The sequence below is a fragment of the Fukomys damarensis genome, unplaced genomic scaffold (genome assembly GCF_012274545.1).
Source record: "Fukomys damarensis isolate Sample0158 unplaced genomic scaffold, DMR_v1.0_HiC HiC_scaffold_5, whole genome shotgun sequence".
Taxonomy (NCBI): domain Eukaryota; kingdom Metazoa; phylum Chordata; class Mammalia; order Rodentia; family Bathyergidae; genus Fukomys; species Fukomys damarensis.
In genome coordinates, this window is record NW_022900917.1 from 37,637,160 (window position 1) to 37,655,388 (window position 18,229).

An 18,229-nucleotide genomic window follows, 5' to 3' on the forward strand; every position below is an offset into this window, starting at 1 on the left:
CCCTCATCGCTGTCAGCTTGCTAAATATCAGTTCACTGCCATACGGCTCGTCGTTTCTTTCTTTCTTTCCTTCTTCTCTCTTTCTGCTTTCCTTCCTTCCTTTCTTTATTCTCTCTCTCTCTCTCTCTCTCTCTCTCTCTCTCTCTCTCTCTCGTCTTCCTCTCTCCCCCTCCCCCTCCCTGGGCCTGCACAGGCTAAGCAAGTGCGCTACCACCAAACGATATCCCAACCCTTTTGATTTGTTTTCTTTTTGTGACATTCTCACTGAGTTGACCACGCTGGAGTAGAATATGAGGTCCTCCTGCTTCGGTTTTAAGAGCAGCTGGGGTTACAGGTGTAGGTCACCACACCCGGCTGGGTTTGGCCCTCTGGATCTGTGTGATAGGATCTACGGGAAAGCCTTGAAAGAAGGACAACGCCTAGCAGCACGGCTAAATCTTCTCGTGGACACCATTTTGTAGGCCTTAAAACGTCTTTGCTTTGAGGAAATCATTATAGGTGATCAGCACAAAAGGAGTGTAATAGTGTATACGATTTGAACAAAACGATAATTCAACCACTGGGAAATAGAAAGTAGAGAAATGAAATTTGTTCATTAAATACATATTCACATTTGTTTATTATCCATTCAAAAGGTATTGGATGGGTCTAGGATTGTAGCTAGGAGGGGAGCTGGCATGTTTGCCTAGCAGTGCAAGGGCAAAAAAGACTAATTGAGCACTTATTGTCTGGATTTAGGAACAAAGGATGTAAAGATACTGGATGAAATTGATAATTCATAGTGCTAACAGTGCCAGGGATTTGACTTAGTGGTTCTGCCTCCTGCCTCTCCCTCACAAGCACAAGGACCTGAGTTCGATCCCCAGTACAAAAACAAAACAAAATCAGATTACATTGTGCTAACCGTGGGAGAAATACCTGAAAATAAATTAAGAATGTAATGTAGTTGGCCAGGCGGGGTAGCTCACGCCTGTAATCCCAGCACTCTGGAGGTAGAGGCAGGAGGATCACTGTGAGTTCGAGACCAGCCTGGGGCTACATAGTGAGTTCCAGGTCAGTAGACCCTATCTCAAAAAAACAAAAACAAAATGAAACAAAAAAATATAATGTTGTAGAGCCAGGGATTAGCTCAGTGGCACTACACCTATTGGCAATCTCGAGATCCTGAGTTCAATCTCCAGTACCAAGAAATAATAATAATGATTATGTGTGTGTGTGTGTGTGTGTGTGTGTGTGAGTAATATAATTGCAATAAAATTGTATGCAAAATGTTACAGATGCCCACATGAAAGCACGCTGAATTTGGCCTCAGAATGTCTTCAACTTCACTTTCACCTGAATCCTAAAGAATGAGACTCTTACTGGGTAGAGATATTTGTCTACCACTATTTCAGAACTATGACTATTTTTGTTCTGTCATATTTTGCATAAAAGAGCAAAAAATTCATAGTCTAAAATATGATTACTAGACAACTCCAAAAACTGCTTTTATGGGGGGGAGAGGAGGCAAAGAGGATCTCTAGAAGGAAAAACTCACATTACTTCTTTATGAGTAAATTTGTTTTCCTATAGCTTTGTACTCTTTGTGTGGGTGGTGTTGGGAATGGAACTCAGGGCCTTGCACATGCTATACCCCACTGCTGAGTTATACTCCCAGCCCATCTACTTACATTTTAAAAATTCAGCTTAGTGATACTCATACTCCAAGAAAATACATTATCTTACTGATGTGTAAGTTTTTCTTTTCATATAAACCATGTTTTTCTTTATTGTATGGAGAAGACTTAAATTTTTTAAAATCTGTCAAGATTAGCTGCTTCTTACAGATATTGTAAGCAAATTAAAAAGCAACATTTTTGGGAAAAAAATTTTTGTCTACTTCTCATGGTTTCTAAATAGCTAAAATGAGATTGCCATAATTGAGTGGGCCAAAAATAGTCCAGGTTCTTGTGAACGACAAGGAAAGTATTGCCAAGCATACACCATGTAGTATGTAATAAGTAGCTATATTTATTGAAGATTGCAAAACGGGCAGCAGGAACAGGCAGGAGGGCAAGGGTTTCAACTCAGGCTTTCAGTATTTATAGGGTCAGACATCTCAGATTCCTGGTGCCTCTCCCTGTCTCTCTCACTGATGTCAATACTCTGCTTCTTAGGCAAGCTCCTAAATTTAAACCTGGATACTCATTGGGGTGGTGGTGTGTTCATGGTTGAAAGGTGTAGCTCACACAACTTCCCAGTTTCTAACTACACTAGCACTTTTCAGGATTATGGAAGCACGGATCATCATTAGGGTGGTGTGGCGTTTACAACTGGTGAAGGGAAGGGAGTGCCGCAGCCCCTTTGTTTCTAACTATACTGATATCCTGATAACTGTGCAGAATTACATATTATCATTTATATTTAAGTGAATTTTTTTCAATTCTAATAATTTAGATGTCTTGAGTATAAACTACTTGAATGAGATCTTAGAATAATTCTAAGATTGTTTACGAAGAAAATAACCCTTGATTGCCCATTCATATCACCTGAGAGTTTCTACTTAAAGATGGAAGCTAAAAAATTGAAATTCATTATTTTCAGTGTGACCACCACTTTGTATTTAATGGTGGGGTGTTGTTGTTTGCTTGTTTCCTCTGAATTCAAGGACGAAATGTATTGAAAATGGACCCATAGCCTCTCCTTTGTTAACTAACTGAGCCTGTTTTGCCTGCTGGAGAATATACTGATTACTGAAATTGTAAATGAACACAACGGATGGAAAGCCAGTAAGCACAACCAAGAGATAAAAGGCTGAAGAAAGGTTTATTAGTTGCAGGATCTATGCAGAGTAGTAGGGATATTTCCCAAAGGAATACTTTCCCAAACACAGGAGTCAAGCAAAGTTTGAGAAGGCTCGTATATATTCATATTGTAAAGACTTGTCATCACAGGTAGATAGGCACATTCCGAGTACTACTCAGCTAGTTAAAGGCCATGCTTCTTTCAAGTGCTTGATCAAAAAAACAGCAGAAATGAAGCCGGGTGCGGTGGCACACGCCCCTGTAATCCCAGCACTCGGGAGGCTGAGGCAGGAGGAGCACTGTGAGTTCGACACCAGCCTGGGCTACATAGTGAATTCCAGGCCAGTCTCAAATACATAGTGAGACCCTGTCTCAAAAAACAAAACAAAACAAAACAAAAACAAAACAAAACAAAACAAAAAAAAAAAACACCAGCAGACATGAAAGCTCCCAGGATGGAGAATTTAGCATTTTATTTATTTATTTTTATTTTTTATTTTTTGGTACTGGTGATCAAACTAGCATTATATTTACATGGAGTAAGGCATCATAAAAGCTGGCTGGAGAACTAGGCATGACCTATTAACTACAAGATCCTGGACACATGCACAGAACAGTTCCCAAAGTCCTGTAGGCTTTCGATAGGATGGTGTAAACCGGGCATGGTGGTGCACGCCTGTAATCCCAGCACTCGGGAGGCTGAGGCAGGAGGATCGCTATGAGTTCGAGACCAGCCTGGGCTACATAGTGAGTTCCAGGTCAGTCTCAAATACATAGTGAGACCCTGTCTCAAAAAAAAAAAAAAAAAAAAAAAAAAAGTCAATAGGATGGCATAGATCTGACCTCAGCCTGAGGTGTGGGATCTTAGCACTGCCTCTCAAGACCCATATGTGGAAGTTCTTGTGGTTTTTCCTCTAGATTTGAACAGCATAAAAGAAGGACAGCTTGGGCCAAGGATGTAGCTCAGCTCGCTGTGCCTGCCTGGCAAGCAGAGGGTCCTGAGTGTGATCCCTGGTTGGGGGGAGAATGAGGCAGCCACAAGGAATGGCGCTATGGTAATGTTCCAAGGTAGTTTATGCTGTGTTTCCTAGGTGCAGTGTGTACTTTGCTTTTACCCTCTTTTTCTCTTTACTTGGCTGAAGCTCACCCTGAAGAGCCAGCTTTTCTCCCATTCTCCACTTTTACTTTCTCAAATAAACTTTGTCACTGCTTTTTGCTCATTTCATTCAATTTGTTCAAGAGGAGAAGAATCTTGGGCCAGGGATTTAGCTCAGTGGTTCTACCACCCACCTCACAAGTGCAAGGTCCTGAGTTCCATCTCTGGTACCAAAAAAAAAAAAAAAAAAAAAAAAGACAATAGGATGGCATAGATCTGACCTCAGCCTGAGGTGTGGGATCTTAGCACTGCCTCTCAAGACCCATATGTGGAAGTTCTTGTGGTTTTTCCTCTAGATTTGAACAGCATAAAAGAAGGACAGCTTGGGCCAAGGATGTAGCTCAGCTCGCTGTGCCTGCCTGAGAGAGGCAAGCAACTCCAAACCCGGGAACATTTAGGTGGTGAGCCATTTTTTAGAAGCAAGCTAGGTGGTAACATAATGAGATTACAATGAGCGATTTATTACAGATCAGCGAAAAAAATAACTCAGAAATTTTAGCTGGTTTAAGCTTTTTCCTTGTGGTTTTGTCTGGTTTCTCTGAAAGGCCTTATCAGAAACAAAGAAAATAAAAAACAACTTGAAGGACCATTAGTTATTTAAAAAGGTAGCAGCTTCTTGCCCTGCAAGTCCAGGTGCTTGTCCCTGTGTAGTTCCTACTTGTGTAGCAGCTAACAGTGAATTTTACAAAAGGGTTTATTCACAAGAGAACAATCACATGAAGACAGAAGAGTAAGGCTGGGGATTTAGCTCAGTGGTTCCACCACCTGCCTCGAAAGCACAAGGTCCCAAGTTTGATCCCTGGTACCAAAAACAAAACAAAACAAAACCAAAAAAACAAAAAAAAAAGAGTAATACTCATATCCATTCCCCTGAGGATAGGGTTTTAAATGCAGGTGTCTCCCAACTGTGTGCTGTAGACTACTTGTCCTCTTTTCTTCAAAATGTTATAATAACTTTTTTTTTTTGAGACAGGGTCTCACTGTGTAGTTGAGACTGTCCTGAAACTCATTATGCAGCCCAGGCTGGTCTCAAACTCACAGTGATCCTCCTGCCTCAGCCTCCCGAGTGCTGGGATTACAGGCGTGTGCCACCACACCCAGTTTTCGGTTTTATAACTTTTTTAATTTTTTTTTTGACACAGGGTCTCACTCTAGTTCAGGCTGGCCTTGAACTCACTATATAGCCCAGGCTGGCCTCCTGCCTCAGCCTCCCAAGTGCTGGGATTACAGGTGTGTGCCACCTGCCTGGGATAATTATTATTTTAAAGGAAGTTTTGTTACTTAAATATTTTTCTACTTATATTATGTATTTTACTTATTTATTTTTTTATTTTGAGACAGGGTCTTACTATGTAGTTGAGACTGACCTGGAATTCATTATGCAGCCCAGGCTGGTCTCGAACTCACAGCGATCCTCCTGCCTCAGCCTCCTGAGTGCTGGGATTACAGGCAAGTGCCACCATGCCCGGCTCAATATTATGTATTTTATATGCAGCCAGAGACAATTCCTCTTCACTCAGTGCAGCCAAGGCAATCCAAAAGGTTGGATAAGTGTGGTTTGGAGATGTTTATAGGATAAAGGAACAGGGTAGCCTGATGCATGGGAAAAAAGTAGAGGCAGGGAAAAGTTAATTACCCATGTGTAATTGGACTTCTTGACTTTTCATAAGATACATGTTCAGAAAATGGTAGCAGTAGGCAGACTCCGGGGGTTCTGATAGTCTGATATTAAAGTCAGCCACTGAACAACTTTACAAAGTGATCGGTGGTTTTGACCAGTTTGAGGCAGACAAAAGGTGGTTCCATATTTCTGGAAGTCAGTTTAGGTAACCATCATGACCCTTATGTCAGAGGACATAGGGGTATACTGCTTAGCTACTTGACCTATAAAATTGGTGATAAAAGCAAGCAAAGATAGGGGGGTTGTCTAGAATTTTCCGTTTTGTCTTCTTCACTCTAAATACTTCTTCCATCAGACTCTTATTTTGAGATAACAAGGTAGAAAAACAAACAAACAAAAACAAAAAAACTGCTTTACTAATTCTGAAAAGTTCACCCATGGCAGAATGTTCCATTCTTGTAATTCTAATAAAGCAACTTTTTAAAATCTGCCATATGCACTAAAAACCTTTCAGGAAAAAATCACTAGTTCAACAAATTGCATTTTCTTTATGTGGACACTGTTACCCAACAGTGCCTGGTTGAATAACCGGCGAGTGTCTCAGCCCTAACGTTCTCTTCATACCACACTACCAAGACAGTAGAGTGTGAACTTAACTTGGCTGTTTCAGTCTTCCTGTGAAGGTACCTGTGTAACCACAAAAAAGGAAGTAGAAAGGGAGGAGGGGTGCAGAAATGGGGTGGGCGAAGCGGAGCGTGTAATGAGAAAGATGGTCCCCTAATTGGATCCAGGCGCCCAGACTTTCTGTAAATCCATTATCTAGAGAAGCCTGGCAAACACTCGGAACCGGGAAGGGAACCTCAGGATGAGAGTAGGGGCGTGGCTAGTTTTCAGTAAAACATTGACGGTTGCCCGGAAAAGAGGAAATGGGGCTAGATGATTGCGACAGCCGTTGAGCTGCTCAACCTTTCAAGACGGGCAGAAGATGCTTCGTCAAGCGCACGAGTCTTTTAGCACTACCACATCTCAATCTTTCCTTTCCAGTCTCTCACCTCCAGGCAAGGAGAGGCAGGGAAGAACTTCTAAAACCACCAAAACCTTAACACGCACTACAAGTCCCAGCGTTCAGTGCTGTCTCGGGCCGAACACCAACAGGACCCGCCAGAAAAACTACAAAGCCCAGGATGGAGTGCTGCCTCAGGCTCTGAGCACTGCTCTGCAGAAATCAGATCAGATCAGCGCTGCATGCCGGGAATCCAGAAGACCTAGAATCTGATTGGTTAAAATGTGCCAGTGACGTCTTAGGAGGCCCAGTGCTGCTAAAAGGGAAAGCAGAGTGCGCTACGCACTTCCTCCAGACGGAAGTTGAGTTAGTGACAGGCTCCGTGAGTCTCCGCCTCGCCAGGTACTGATCTTCCGCAAGTCGCTGAAAGCGGCTGTGACCCGGCGGAAGTAATTCCTTGGACTGCCCCGGAACCCACAGGGGCAGGCAGCTGGGGGTAGGGGGGCGGCCCTGGAGTGGGGGCTGTGGCGGTGGAAGAGGCTCGGCTGCGGTGGCTGTGGTGCTGGACGAGTGAGTCTGGGACTGGGGCGGGGACTGAGCTCAGGGGACGCATCGAGGACGACGGAGCCTGGGACTGGAGGAGTTTTTAGTCTCTCTCGTCTCACACCTTCCCATCTGGGCGGGGAGGGAAAGGAAGCTCTTAACCTCCCCGGGCCTCCTCTGGTCTTGCTCTGGGGGAGGGGAGGGCGGCGGGACCTCTACAGGCGCCCTCGGTGGGCTTGGAAGGCGGAGGAAGGAGGGGGAGCTGCGGGCGAGAACTGTGTTTCTGGGCTGAACGTGGGGAGGGTGGAGTTAGGAGCATGGCAGCCCTGTCGCTTTTCATTTTTGCTTTTTGACTGTGCATTCAGATTCATTCTTTTCTTGAAGTAAATTCCTAGTCTCAGGAGAGGTCCTTCGCTCCTTCCATCTACGGGACCCGTTAGAGTTTATCTTCTGGCCAGCTTGTTGAGCGATCTCTGCCTGACTTTGGTGCGTGGGGCTTTGGTGTATCTGCCTCCCAGTCTTGTCTGAGGGGAGGTATGTACTATCGTACAGTGCCCACTGAGTTTCTCTTAAGGAACTGAAAAATCTCTTTAACAACGTATGTGTGTGTGTGTGTATGTGTATGTATATGTGTGTGTGTGTGTGTGTGTGTATATATATTTATATATGGCTGTTTGAATATTTATACTGTACATCTTTTTCCCCATAGAAAACAACTGAAATCTTTAGTTGTTTTTTGTTTTTGTTTTTTGAGACAGTGTCTGTCTATCTAGTTGAGACTGACATGGAACTCACTCTGTGTAGCCCAGGCTGGTATCGAATTCACAGCGATCCTCCTGCCTCAGCCTCCCAAGTGCTGGGATTACAGGAGTGCAACACCACACCCTGCTTGAAATTTTTAGTTTTATCCTCGTTTTCAAACTGCCAGTTTTTTTTTTTAGGCTGTATTTCAGGCTGGCTTCAAACTCACTTTGCAGCCCAGACTGGATCGGAACTGTATTTGTTTTTTTGTTTTTTGTGTCTCAAAAACAACTGTAATGGTTCCCATCATGGTTATTTGTTGCCAGTGAGTACTTGGGATTCTAATTTAATTGTTCTTTTTTTCTTTGAGTTGGGGATCTAATACAGAGTCTCAAACATGCTAGGCCAAGTGCTCAAATTTAACCCTGTTAAATTTTAAATGACCCTTGTTTCTAAATACAAGATTTACCAGACCATCGTTTTTAAAAATGTATATTTCAAATGAAGATAGCCATGCATGGAACCTAGTTCAGTTACTAGATAGTAATTCTGTAATATGATTAGAAGTTATATTCAAGCCCTGTATATTAATTTCTAAGGTAATATTTTAATGCTTCAGGTGCACTTTTTCATTGTTGGAAAATAATCAGGAAAGATTTTTAATTTACACTAGTATGTATAAATGCTTTTTAGTTAACCTGCTGTCCAAAATGCTTTATTGTTGCATTCTTTTCCCCCCCTTCCATCCTTCCTTCCTTCCTTTCTTTCTTTTTCTTTCATCTTTGCTGAAGACGAAACCCAGGATCTTGAACATGCTAGGCAGGTACTCTGCTACTGAGCTACACTCCCATCCCATGATGCCTGAAATTTTAAGCCTCAGTAATTTAAGAAAATGAGAGTGTTCCAGAAATATTTATTAAACATCTATTCTGTCAGGTACCTTCCTCAGCCTACCCTCTTGGAACTTGAGGAAAGTTATATATGTGTAATATATATATATATATATTGGGGGTATACTGGGGTTCACATTTGGGTCCTTGCACTTGCAAGGCAGGCAGCAGAACTAACTATATGTGTGAATATTCTAAGAGCTTTTCATACAATAGTAACTATAAATGTAAAGATCTTGAGGTGAATTTGACTTGCTCAAGAAATGTGAAGTACAGTTGGAACATAGTAAAAGAAGAGCGGCAGGAGATGAGGTCAGGGTAGTTAACAGGTTCCCTATCTGTAATAGGAAGCCTTTAAAGGATTTTGTGCTTGGAAGTGACATCTGATTTGTCTGTCATCATAGATTGGTGGAGAGGGGACAGACAGCTAGGAGGAAAGTAGGGAAACCAACTGTTAACCAGGAGTTTGTAGTAGTCCACTTGAGAGGTAGTAGCTAGGCTAGAGTTGGCAGTTAGTAAGAAATTGTGTGATTTGGAATATAATTTGAAGCTGGAGCCAGATGGGTCTTGCTTGCATCCCTGAGATAAAAGAAAATTTGAGTGATCAACTGTTTTGCCTGAGCATCTTGTGAACAGTCTTGCCCTTCACTGAAACAGGGAAGAATGGGGAGGGAACAATGATCTTTGAGAGAGATACCAAGAGTTCTGTGTGGGACTTTCTGATAGCTGAAAATATGTATAGAAAGCAATTTAAATGTCGACCACAGCACTCGTGGAAAAGTCAGAATAGGGAGAAAATCTGGGAATCATATCTTTCCAATGTTCAAACCTATGGTCTACAAAACATCCAGTAGAGAATGTTAATGGAGAATAAGGCAGCCTCCTGGGGGTATGAAGAGAACAGTGGTAGAAAAGCTGAGAGTGTAGCTTCCGGGGGTATTAAGGAAAAAAATGTTTCTAAGAGAGATGGAGTCACTGTAAAACACTGTTATGAGCAAAGTAAGGTTAGAAAATTAACCATGTGTAGATCAGTCCCATGCACCGCTCTGAGACCTGCCAGCTGGGGGTGGGGGGTTAACCATGTGACCAAGGGAAGTAGCTGGAATTTAATAAGAACATCTTTTTTTTTTCCTTATTGAGGTTATTGGTACTTTTTAAATATACAGTGCAAGCTGGGTGTGGTGACACACATGCCTGTAATCCCACCACATGGGAGGCTGAGGCAGGAGGTTTGCTGTGAGTTCGAGACCAGCCTGGGCTACATAGTGAGTTCCAGGCCAGACTCAACTACATAGTGAGACTGTCTCAAAAAAACCAAAAAATAAAAAAATGAGTGTTAAACAGTACAGTTACATTTATCATTTGGATCTTGTACCTTTACATGACTGATCTTGGTTCTCATTTTTTCCCCATACCCCTGCCCTCCCTTCACCCCCTCCACCCTTCCTTATTTACAAAGACTTTTTCCCCATATTTTCATTTTCTCATATTCTTTCTTTTCTCTTATTTCCTTTCCCATGATGAGAGCATCTTGAGTGTACTGAAATGGATTGAGAAATAGATGATAGCTAGATGTATATAGTTGAGTAGTAGAGTGAGTACCTGAGGCCCTGGCTTCTGTCACCATAGGAAAAGAGGTAGATGATAGTTGGAAATGGTGAGGATAAAAATAACTACAAAAGTAAGTCCTTAGGTGAGAGGGGATCAGTTTAATCTACTTTTGAGACAAAGGGAATGGACAGAATATATGGTTTATAGATGTAGGCAGTCCAAAGTTAGAAAGACAATTGAAATTATTTCAGTTTATTTTTAGTTCATCATTCTTATGGTTCTTTTTAATTCTTCTGTAATACATAGAATTTGTGATTAGCTATAATGAGAATATCTGGTCATACCTGTTTTTATTTTAGAGGTGGTGTTTGTTTTTGTTTGTTTGGTTTTTTTTGTTGTTGTTTTGGGTTTGGTTTTTTTTGTTGTTGTTGTTGTTTTGGTTTTTTTTTTGGTACTAGGGATTGAACTCGGGTCCTTGGGCTTGCAAGGCAGGCCACCGAACCGCTGAGCTAAATCCTAGGCCTTGTTTTTTTGATACAAAGTCTCACTGTTTAGTACAGGCTGACCTCTAACTCCAGGCGATCCTTATTCTTCAGCCTCTTGATTGCTGGGATTACAGGCATGTTTCGTCATGCCTGGCTACTTTTTATAATCTGAAACAAAGGAGTTTGTAGGTACTACTGAATCTAATAGACTAAGTAGTTTACAGGGGTGATACAGACATTCAGTGGGAACATGCAGTGCTTTGGAGCCCTTAAATTCTGTGTTGTGTAGGCAAGCCTACTTAATAAAAATAAGAAGTTGAGTTGTAGTTGGTTGTATGGGGAAGGTGCATTTCAGATGGATTAAATTATAAAATGATAGCACTAAAAGGGACTTTAGACACAAGTTAGTCCTGTTCCCTTGTTTGGGAGATGAAGAATCAGAAGTCTTGTTGCTTAACTTCTGTCTGGGTAGGGATAGAGATGTCTAATGTAGAGTAAAAATTCAGATGTGGAGATAGTTTGGGTCCATGTAAGGTATGTATTCATTGAGATTCATTTGATAGGAGTAGTTCTTGATTTCTTTTTGGTTGAAGACCCCGCGAAAATCTGATTAAAACTTCGTGCCTTGTTTCTCTTACCTGGAACTACAGATAAATCCAAAATTGCACATATTGTTTCAAGGGTTTAGATTCTGCTGCTTCTTATCCATATTAAGAATCTACGGGGCCGGGGATTTGACTCGGTGGTTCTGCTGGCTGCCTCAGCTAGGCAAGGACCCAAGTTCAATCTCCGGTACCAAAAACAATAAAAAAAAACCCAAAAAAGAATCTACAAAGCTTTTACCCTTTTCAGTGGCTAAACAATACAGAGAAAGATTTTTTTTCGTTACCGGAGCTCGAACTTGGGTCTTTGCACTTGCGAGGAAGGTGGCAGAATCACTGAGCTAAATCCCCGGCCCAAGAATATATTTTCTAACATGTAAAATTTAAATTTCTGTGCCCGTAAATAAGGCTTGGTGGGAACACAGCCATACTCCTTTATTTACATCTTACCTGAGGCTGCTTTTGTACTCCAGTTGCAGAGCTGGAGTACTTGTGACGTAGACCTTATGGCCTGCTAAGCATAAAATATTTAGTATCTGGTTATGCTCCTCCCCCTAACACTCATTAATATGTAAGTTCTACTGGGAAATGGGGTTTTTATTTTGCTCACAGATTTTTCCCAAGTATCTGGAACATTGATGGCGAATCTTTCGGTGATACAAACTGGCATATATGCCATAGGTTTGCCACCACTGATTGAGAACAATGCCTGGCGCATAGTAGGTCTTTAAATAGATATCAACCTTTGGTTTAGAAGTAGAATCATGGAAGTTAGTGTTTTAATGTTTACCATGTACTAATTACTATTCTGAGTGCTTTAATATAATTTAATTTATTTTATTTACAATAACCCTATGAGGTACATGCTATATTACTCCCATTTTAAAGTTCAGGAAACTAGGCACAGAAAAGTCATGCAATTTCCCTCAAGGTAATAGCTAGGAATTTCCAAAGGCTGTCCATAATATATTATGTAGAGAGCTAAAGTGAAGTCTTTTGGAGTGTTAGGCAAGAATGGTTAAGTAGAAGAGAATAGTGTAGCGAAGAAAGACTGCTTGCCCAGAATTATATTAGGCATTCAAGTCCCATGTTTCCAGTAACTATGCTATTTGATAAGGCAGAGCTCCTGTCTCTCTGACCTCTTTTCCTACATTCTCCTTGACTTACTCCTGGCCAAACTGGTCTTGTTTTCCCTCCTTTCAGGGCTCTTCTAGATAATCATGACTCGCTTCCTCTTTTTTTTTCAAGTCTCTGTCAAGTGTCAGGCCTTTTTTCACTACCCAGAATGAAAAAACCACCTCCCCTTCCCTGTTCCCATTCCCTACATACTTAACCTGGCTTTAATTTTCCCCATACCACTTCTTTCACTTCACATGTTATTTTGCTTTGGTTTTCTGTCTTCACTATTCTTCCCATGAAGTTAGAATTTTTTTTTTTTAAGTTGGAGTCTTTGTTGTGTTCCTCATAGTGTCCTGTGTCTAGGACAGCACTTGGCATACTAACTTTCAGTAAATATTTATTGAATGGATGAATTGTAAACTAGTTTCCAACAACACTGAGTTCTTCTGGATCCCTAAGCTGTTTGACTTGTTTTATACTGTCACTTAGCCTGGATTGCCCTCTCCTCTCAATTTGGTCTGTTTTAACATCTGTCTTAACTAACTTTCTTGTTGCTAGGACAAAATACCCAACACCCACAAATTAAAGGAGGAAAGCCGGGTGTGGTGGTGCACGCCTGTAATCCCAGCGCTCAGGAGGCTGAGGCAGGAGGATCGCTGTGAGTTCGAGACCAGCCTCGCTACATAGTAAGTTCCAGGTCGTCTCAACTACATAGTGAGACCCTGTCTCAAAAAATAAATAAACAAACAAACAAAGGAGGAAAGTTTATTTTAGCTCACAGTTTGTAGACCTTTCAGTCCACAGAATGATAGTTCTAAGGCAGGGAAGCATGGGAGGGAAGAAAACAATCCATGGCAAGGCATCAGGATGCAACCAGCCATATCCTTCCTTTCCTGTTTTCATTGCAGAACTGTTGATGGCTGGCACCACTCTGAGCATGGGTCTTCCAAATATCCACACCCAGAGCCATGCTAAATCAGATCAGTTTACTAATCCAGCTACTCTCAAAAGCTGTACTTGTGAGTGAATGAGGCTTTGGGGGGACATCTGCATGTATAAGTTACAACATCTATCTAGAGATCCAAATCAAAAGCCATTTTCTTTTTATGTTTGAAAAACAGTTTAGTTTTTGAGACAGTTTTGCTCTATAGTCAGGTTGGCCTCGAATTTATGATCCTACTGCTTCAGTCCCCAAAGTGCTGGGATTACAGGCACGTATCATCATGCCTGCCCTCTTTCATTTGATAGTTGATCAGTTAATAGATTTTCTGTTAGGGGTTTATTTCCCCTTTTAGAAACTGTTTCCAGAAAATGTGGACTAACTTTATTTGTCATTGTATCTTTTGAAAGATTAATCAGGCAAAAAAAAGCATTCCTGGATTGATGACATCTTTGGAATTAAGTCATCTTGACTTCAGAAAAGCCATCAATACATTTTTAAATTCTTTAGCCTTATTTTTTTAAATTGAGGTACAAAAAAATACATACTGTACAGTGTTTATCATTTATTGTGACAAAATACATAATACTGAATATTTTTTATCACTCCAGAAAAACTAGTTCTCTTTTCCTAATCACCCCACCTTCAGAAACAACCACTATTCATCACCATAGTTTCATTTTTCCTATTTTATAATTTCATATAAGTGCAATAGTACAGTATATTTTTACACTACTAGGGATAGAAACCAGGGTCTTACCTATGCTTTATAAGCACTCCTGAGCTATATCCCCAGCCCCTTTTATCTTTTTATTTTGAGGCAGGGCTCAATGAGTTACCCAGGCTGGCCTCAAACTTGGAATCCTCCTGCCTCAGCCTCCCAAGGGCCTAATATAGGCATGTGCCACCATACTTAGCTACAGAATATGCTTTTTTGTTTGGCTTTTTCCACTTATAGTATTTTGGTGATCTTTCTTGTTTTTTATCAGTAGGCATCCCTTTTTGTTTTGAATATACAGCTGATAGGTAAGTCACAGCTTATTTATTCTTCTGTGGTGAATGACATTTATGTAGTTTCTTATTTATGAGTAAAGCTGCTTTGAGCATTTTTATACAAGTTTTTGTGGGTAAACTATTTCATGTTTTTTGGTCATATATGTGGGGATGGGGTTGATAGGGCACCTTTAATGTTTTAAAGAAACTGCCAGCCAAGCATGCTGGAATCCCAGTACTTGGTAGGCTGAGGCAGAAGGATTGCAAATTGAAGCCCAGCCTGTACAGTTTAATAAGACCATCTTAATCCCACCCCCACCCCCAAAGAGAGAAAACAAATGACAGGGTTGGCAAGAATTGCTAGTTTTATTTTACATTCTGATCACCATAGTGAGAAGAAAGCTATGCCTTATCAAATAGACTAGTAATTAATAAGGGACGTGGACTTGGTGAAGTAAAGGCACATAGTCTTTCTTTGCTGCACTGTCCTTATTCTGTCCTGCCTAACCAACTGATTACATTTAGTTGATTGCTGAAAATATGATTTTGAGCACCTTTGATTTTTTTTCCCCAGTTCTGAGGATTGAATTTGAGGCCTTGTATATGTCATGAAAATGCTCTTATCATTAACCTGCAACCCAGCTCTTGAACACTTTTTAGTGTTGTGTTGAGTTCTCCTTTTCTTAAAAAACAGGATCTCAGTAGGTATTCCAGACTCGACTTGAACTCATTGTGTAGCCTAGGCTGGCCTTGAACTCACAGCAGTCCCCCTGCCTTAGCCTCCCACATGCTGGGATTATAGCCATGTATCACCACACCTGGGTCTGTTGGTTTCTTTTGCCCAACTATTTTTAAATTAGTAATCTGCCTCCAGTTTTTTTTCTTAATGCATCTGCAATACCAAATAATTACATTTATTGTGGGGAGTGGTACATGTACATAACATTATTTTTTTCATCCCCTTTCACTCCCTCCCTGCTCCTTCCATTTCTTGTTCCCCTTCCTATTTTCAAAAGCTCTGTCTCCTTTTTTCCCCAGTTATTTTCATTCCCTTTCCCTCCCCTCTCTCATCCCTCCCTCCATCTCTTGGTTCCTTTCCTGTTTGAAAAAGATCTCAGTCCTTGTTTGTTTGTTTTTGGTACTAGGGATCGAACTCAGGACTCAGGACCCTGCATTTGCCAGGCAGGCAAGGTACTGCTGAGCTACATTTGCAGCCCCATCTTTTATTTTGTCCCTTGTATAAGAGAAACCATGTGTCTGATTTATTTCACTTAATATTATGTTCTCCAGATTCATTACTGCCAGGTGTGGTGGCGCACGCCTGTAATCCCAGCACTCAGGAGGCTGAGGCGGGAGGATTGCTGTTAGTTTGAGACCAGCCTGGGCTACACAGTGAGTTCCAGGTCAGTCAGTCTCAACTACATAGTGAGACCCTGTCTCAAACCCCCCCATCCCCCCAAAAAAGATTCATTACAAATGATTCAAGTTTATTCTTCTTTATGGTGGAGTAATATTCCATTGTATATACCACATTGTATATCCATTCATCTGTTGATGAGCATACAGGCTGCTTCCAAGATTTAGCTGTTATATGAGTTGTGCTGTTGTACATGGGTATGCATGTGTCACTGCAATATGATTACTTTAACTAAGGAAAATAACTAGAAAGTAAATAGCTGGATCAGATAGAATTTCTATTTTTAGTTGAGGAATCTAAACACTGATTTCCACAATGGTTGTACTAGTTTCATTCTTACCAACAATGTAGAACCTCCCTCCCCCAGAATGTGTCTGAGTTCTTGAATACATTCTTTCTGGAGTAAGATGGAATCTCATATTTTTATTGTTTATTTGTACATTTTATATATACATAATGATCTCATTATAGTGGATTTGATTCTTTTTTCCCATTCCTCTCCTCTCTCTACAACCCCTCTTCCCTTCTTTATTTACAAAAGCTTCCATTTTTCTCTTCTCTCTTGCTTTTCTTTTCCCTTTCCTCCTCCTCCTTCCCATTGGAACATTTTCTTCCTATTTTAAAATATATATTTCAAATATATTTATATTTATATTATATATTTATATAACATTTATATTTCACAATATCTATTATACATTTTGGTCCTTATTTCCACTTTCAGTTTCTCACACTAGAGAAACAATGCAATAATCACACGTGTCAAATTTAAGACTTCACTTAAGAGTATGGTCTCAAGGTGCATCTGTTTAGCTAGAAATGTCTTAAGTTTACCCTTTCTTTGTGGGGGGTACTGGAGATCGAACTGGGGACCTTGCGCTTGCAAGGCAGGTGGCGAAACCACTGAGCTCAATCCTCGGCCCAAGTTTACCCTTCTTTAAGCCTGAGTAGTACTCCACTGTATTAAAAAAAAAACCCACGTCATCTTTATCCATAGGTCGGTTGATGGACATTTGGGCTGCTTCCAAGATTTAAGCATTAATTAAGTCTAATTGTTTTTAAGTTCTTTATGTATTTTAGATGTTAGTGTTCTGTCAAAGGAATAGCTGGCAAAAATGTTTTCCCATTCTGTCGGTTGTCTCTTCCCTCTTGGTTATTTCTTTTGCTGTGCAGCAGCTTTTTAATTTGATATAATCCCATTTGATTCTTGCTACTATTTTGTGCAATTGGGGTTCTGTTTATATAGTCCTTGTCTTGAAGATACCTATGTCTTCAGGAGGTTTACCTATTTTATCTTCCAGCAGATTGTTCTTGTTTTAACATTTAGGTCTTTGATCCATTTTGGTTTTAGTTTAGTACATGGTGAGAGGTATGGTACTAGAGTCAATCTTCTGCATATGGATAGCCATCTTTATCCTGCATGGTTTTGGTCCCATTGTTTAAAATCAAATAACGGGATGCGCCTGGGGTTGTTTCAGCTTTCTCTGTTCTATTCTGTTGTTCCAGTGCCATACTGTTTTTATCACTGTAGCTTTGCAACTTCAGATCTGGGATTGTGATACCTTCTGCTTTACTTTTGTTACTCAGGATTACTTTTGCTATTCTGGGTCTCTTCTAGTTCTATATGAATTGTAGGATTGTTTTCTCTAGGTCTTCGAGGAATACTGTTAGTATTTTGATTAGGATTGCATTAAATCTAGGTATCAGTTTTGGAAGTATAACCATTTTGACTACATTAATTCTACTTATGCAAGAACCAGGGATATCTTTCCATTTTTTGATTTCCTCTTCAGTCTCCTTTTTCAGAGTGAAGTAGTTTTTACTGTACAGGTCTTTTACTTGTTTGCTTCCTGATTATTTAATTTTTCTTGATGCTATTGTAAATGGTATTATTTTCCTGATTTCTTCCTCAGTGAGTTCATCATTAGTGTACCAGGAGAGCTATTGATTTTTGTGTGTTGATTTTATGTTCTGTTATATTACTGAATTTGGCTCTTAATTCTAGGAATTATTTGTTTGTTTGTTTGTTTTTGCCAATAATGAAATTTGACTTTTTACTTTACTATGTGTATCCCTTTTCTTTCTCTTGCCTGATTGCTCTGGCTAATGTTTTGAGGGCTATCTTGAACCGGGGTGGTGATAATGGACAGATATCCTTGTCTTTCTAATTTTAGAGAGAAAACTTTCAGCTTCTCCCATTTAATGAGATACTGGCAATTGGTTTTCATTAATGGCTTTATCAAATTATGATGAGGTTCTTTTATAGCTATTTTCTGAAGTTTTTTTAAAAATCATGAATAGATGATAGTGTTTGTCAAAGGCTTTTTCTGCATCTATTGAATCTATTGATTTTTTTTTTTTTTTTTTTTTTTTTTTTTTTTTTTT

The 18,229-nt window shown here is 40.3% G+C and overlaps 1 protein-coding gene across 5 annotated transcripts in view; it reads left to right on the top strand.

Moving 5' to 3' along the window:
• The first annotated feature begins 6,891 nt into the window (after positions 1–6,891).
• Positions 6,892–18,229, top strand: part of Eloc (elongin C) — a 28,728-nt gene continuing 17,390 nt past the window's right edge. The window contains exons 1-2 of one of the 5 annotated variants that reach the window (XM_033760507.1): positions 13,259–13,513; positions 15,573–15,618. In XM_033760507.1, coding sequence (XP_033616398.1) covers positions 13,300–13,513; positions 15,573–15,618 — 260 coding nt within the window. In that variant the 5' untranslated portion in view covers positions 13,259–13,299. Of the gene's footprint in view, positions 6,966–6,993; positions 7,134–13,144; positions 13,181–13,258; positions 13,514–15,572; positions 15,619–15,811; positions 15,831–18,229 lie in introns of those variants that run through there. The other 4 variants (XM_010622418.3, XM_010622415.3, XM_010622417.2 and 1 more) reach the window with 4 other exon arrangements.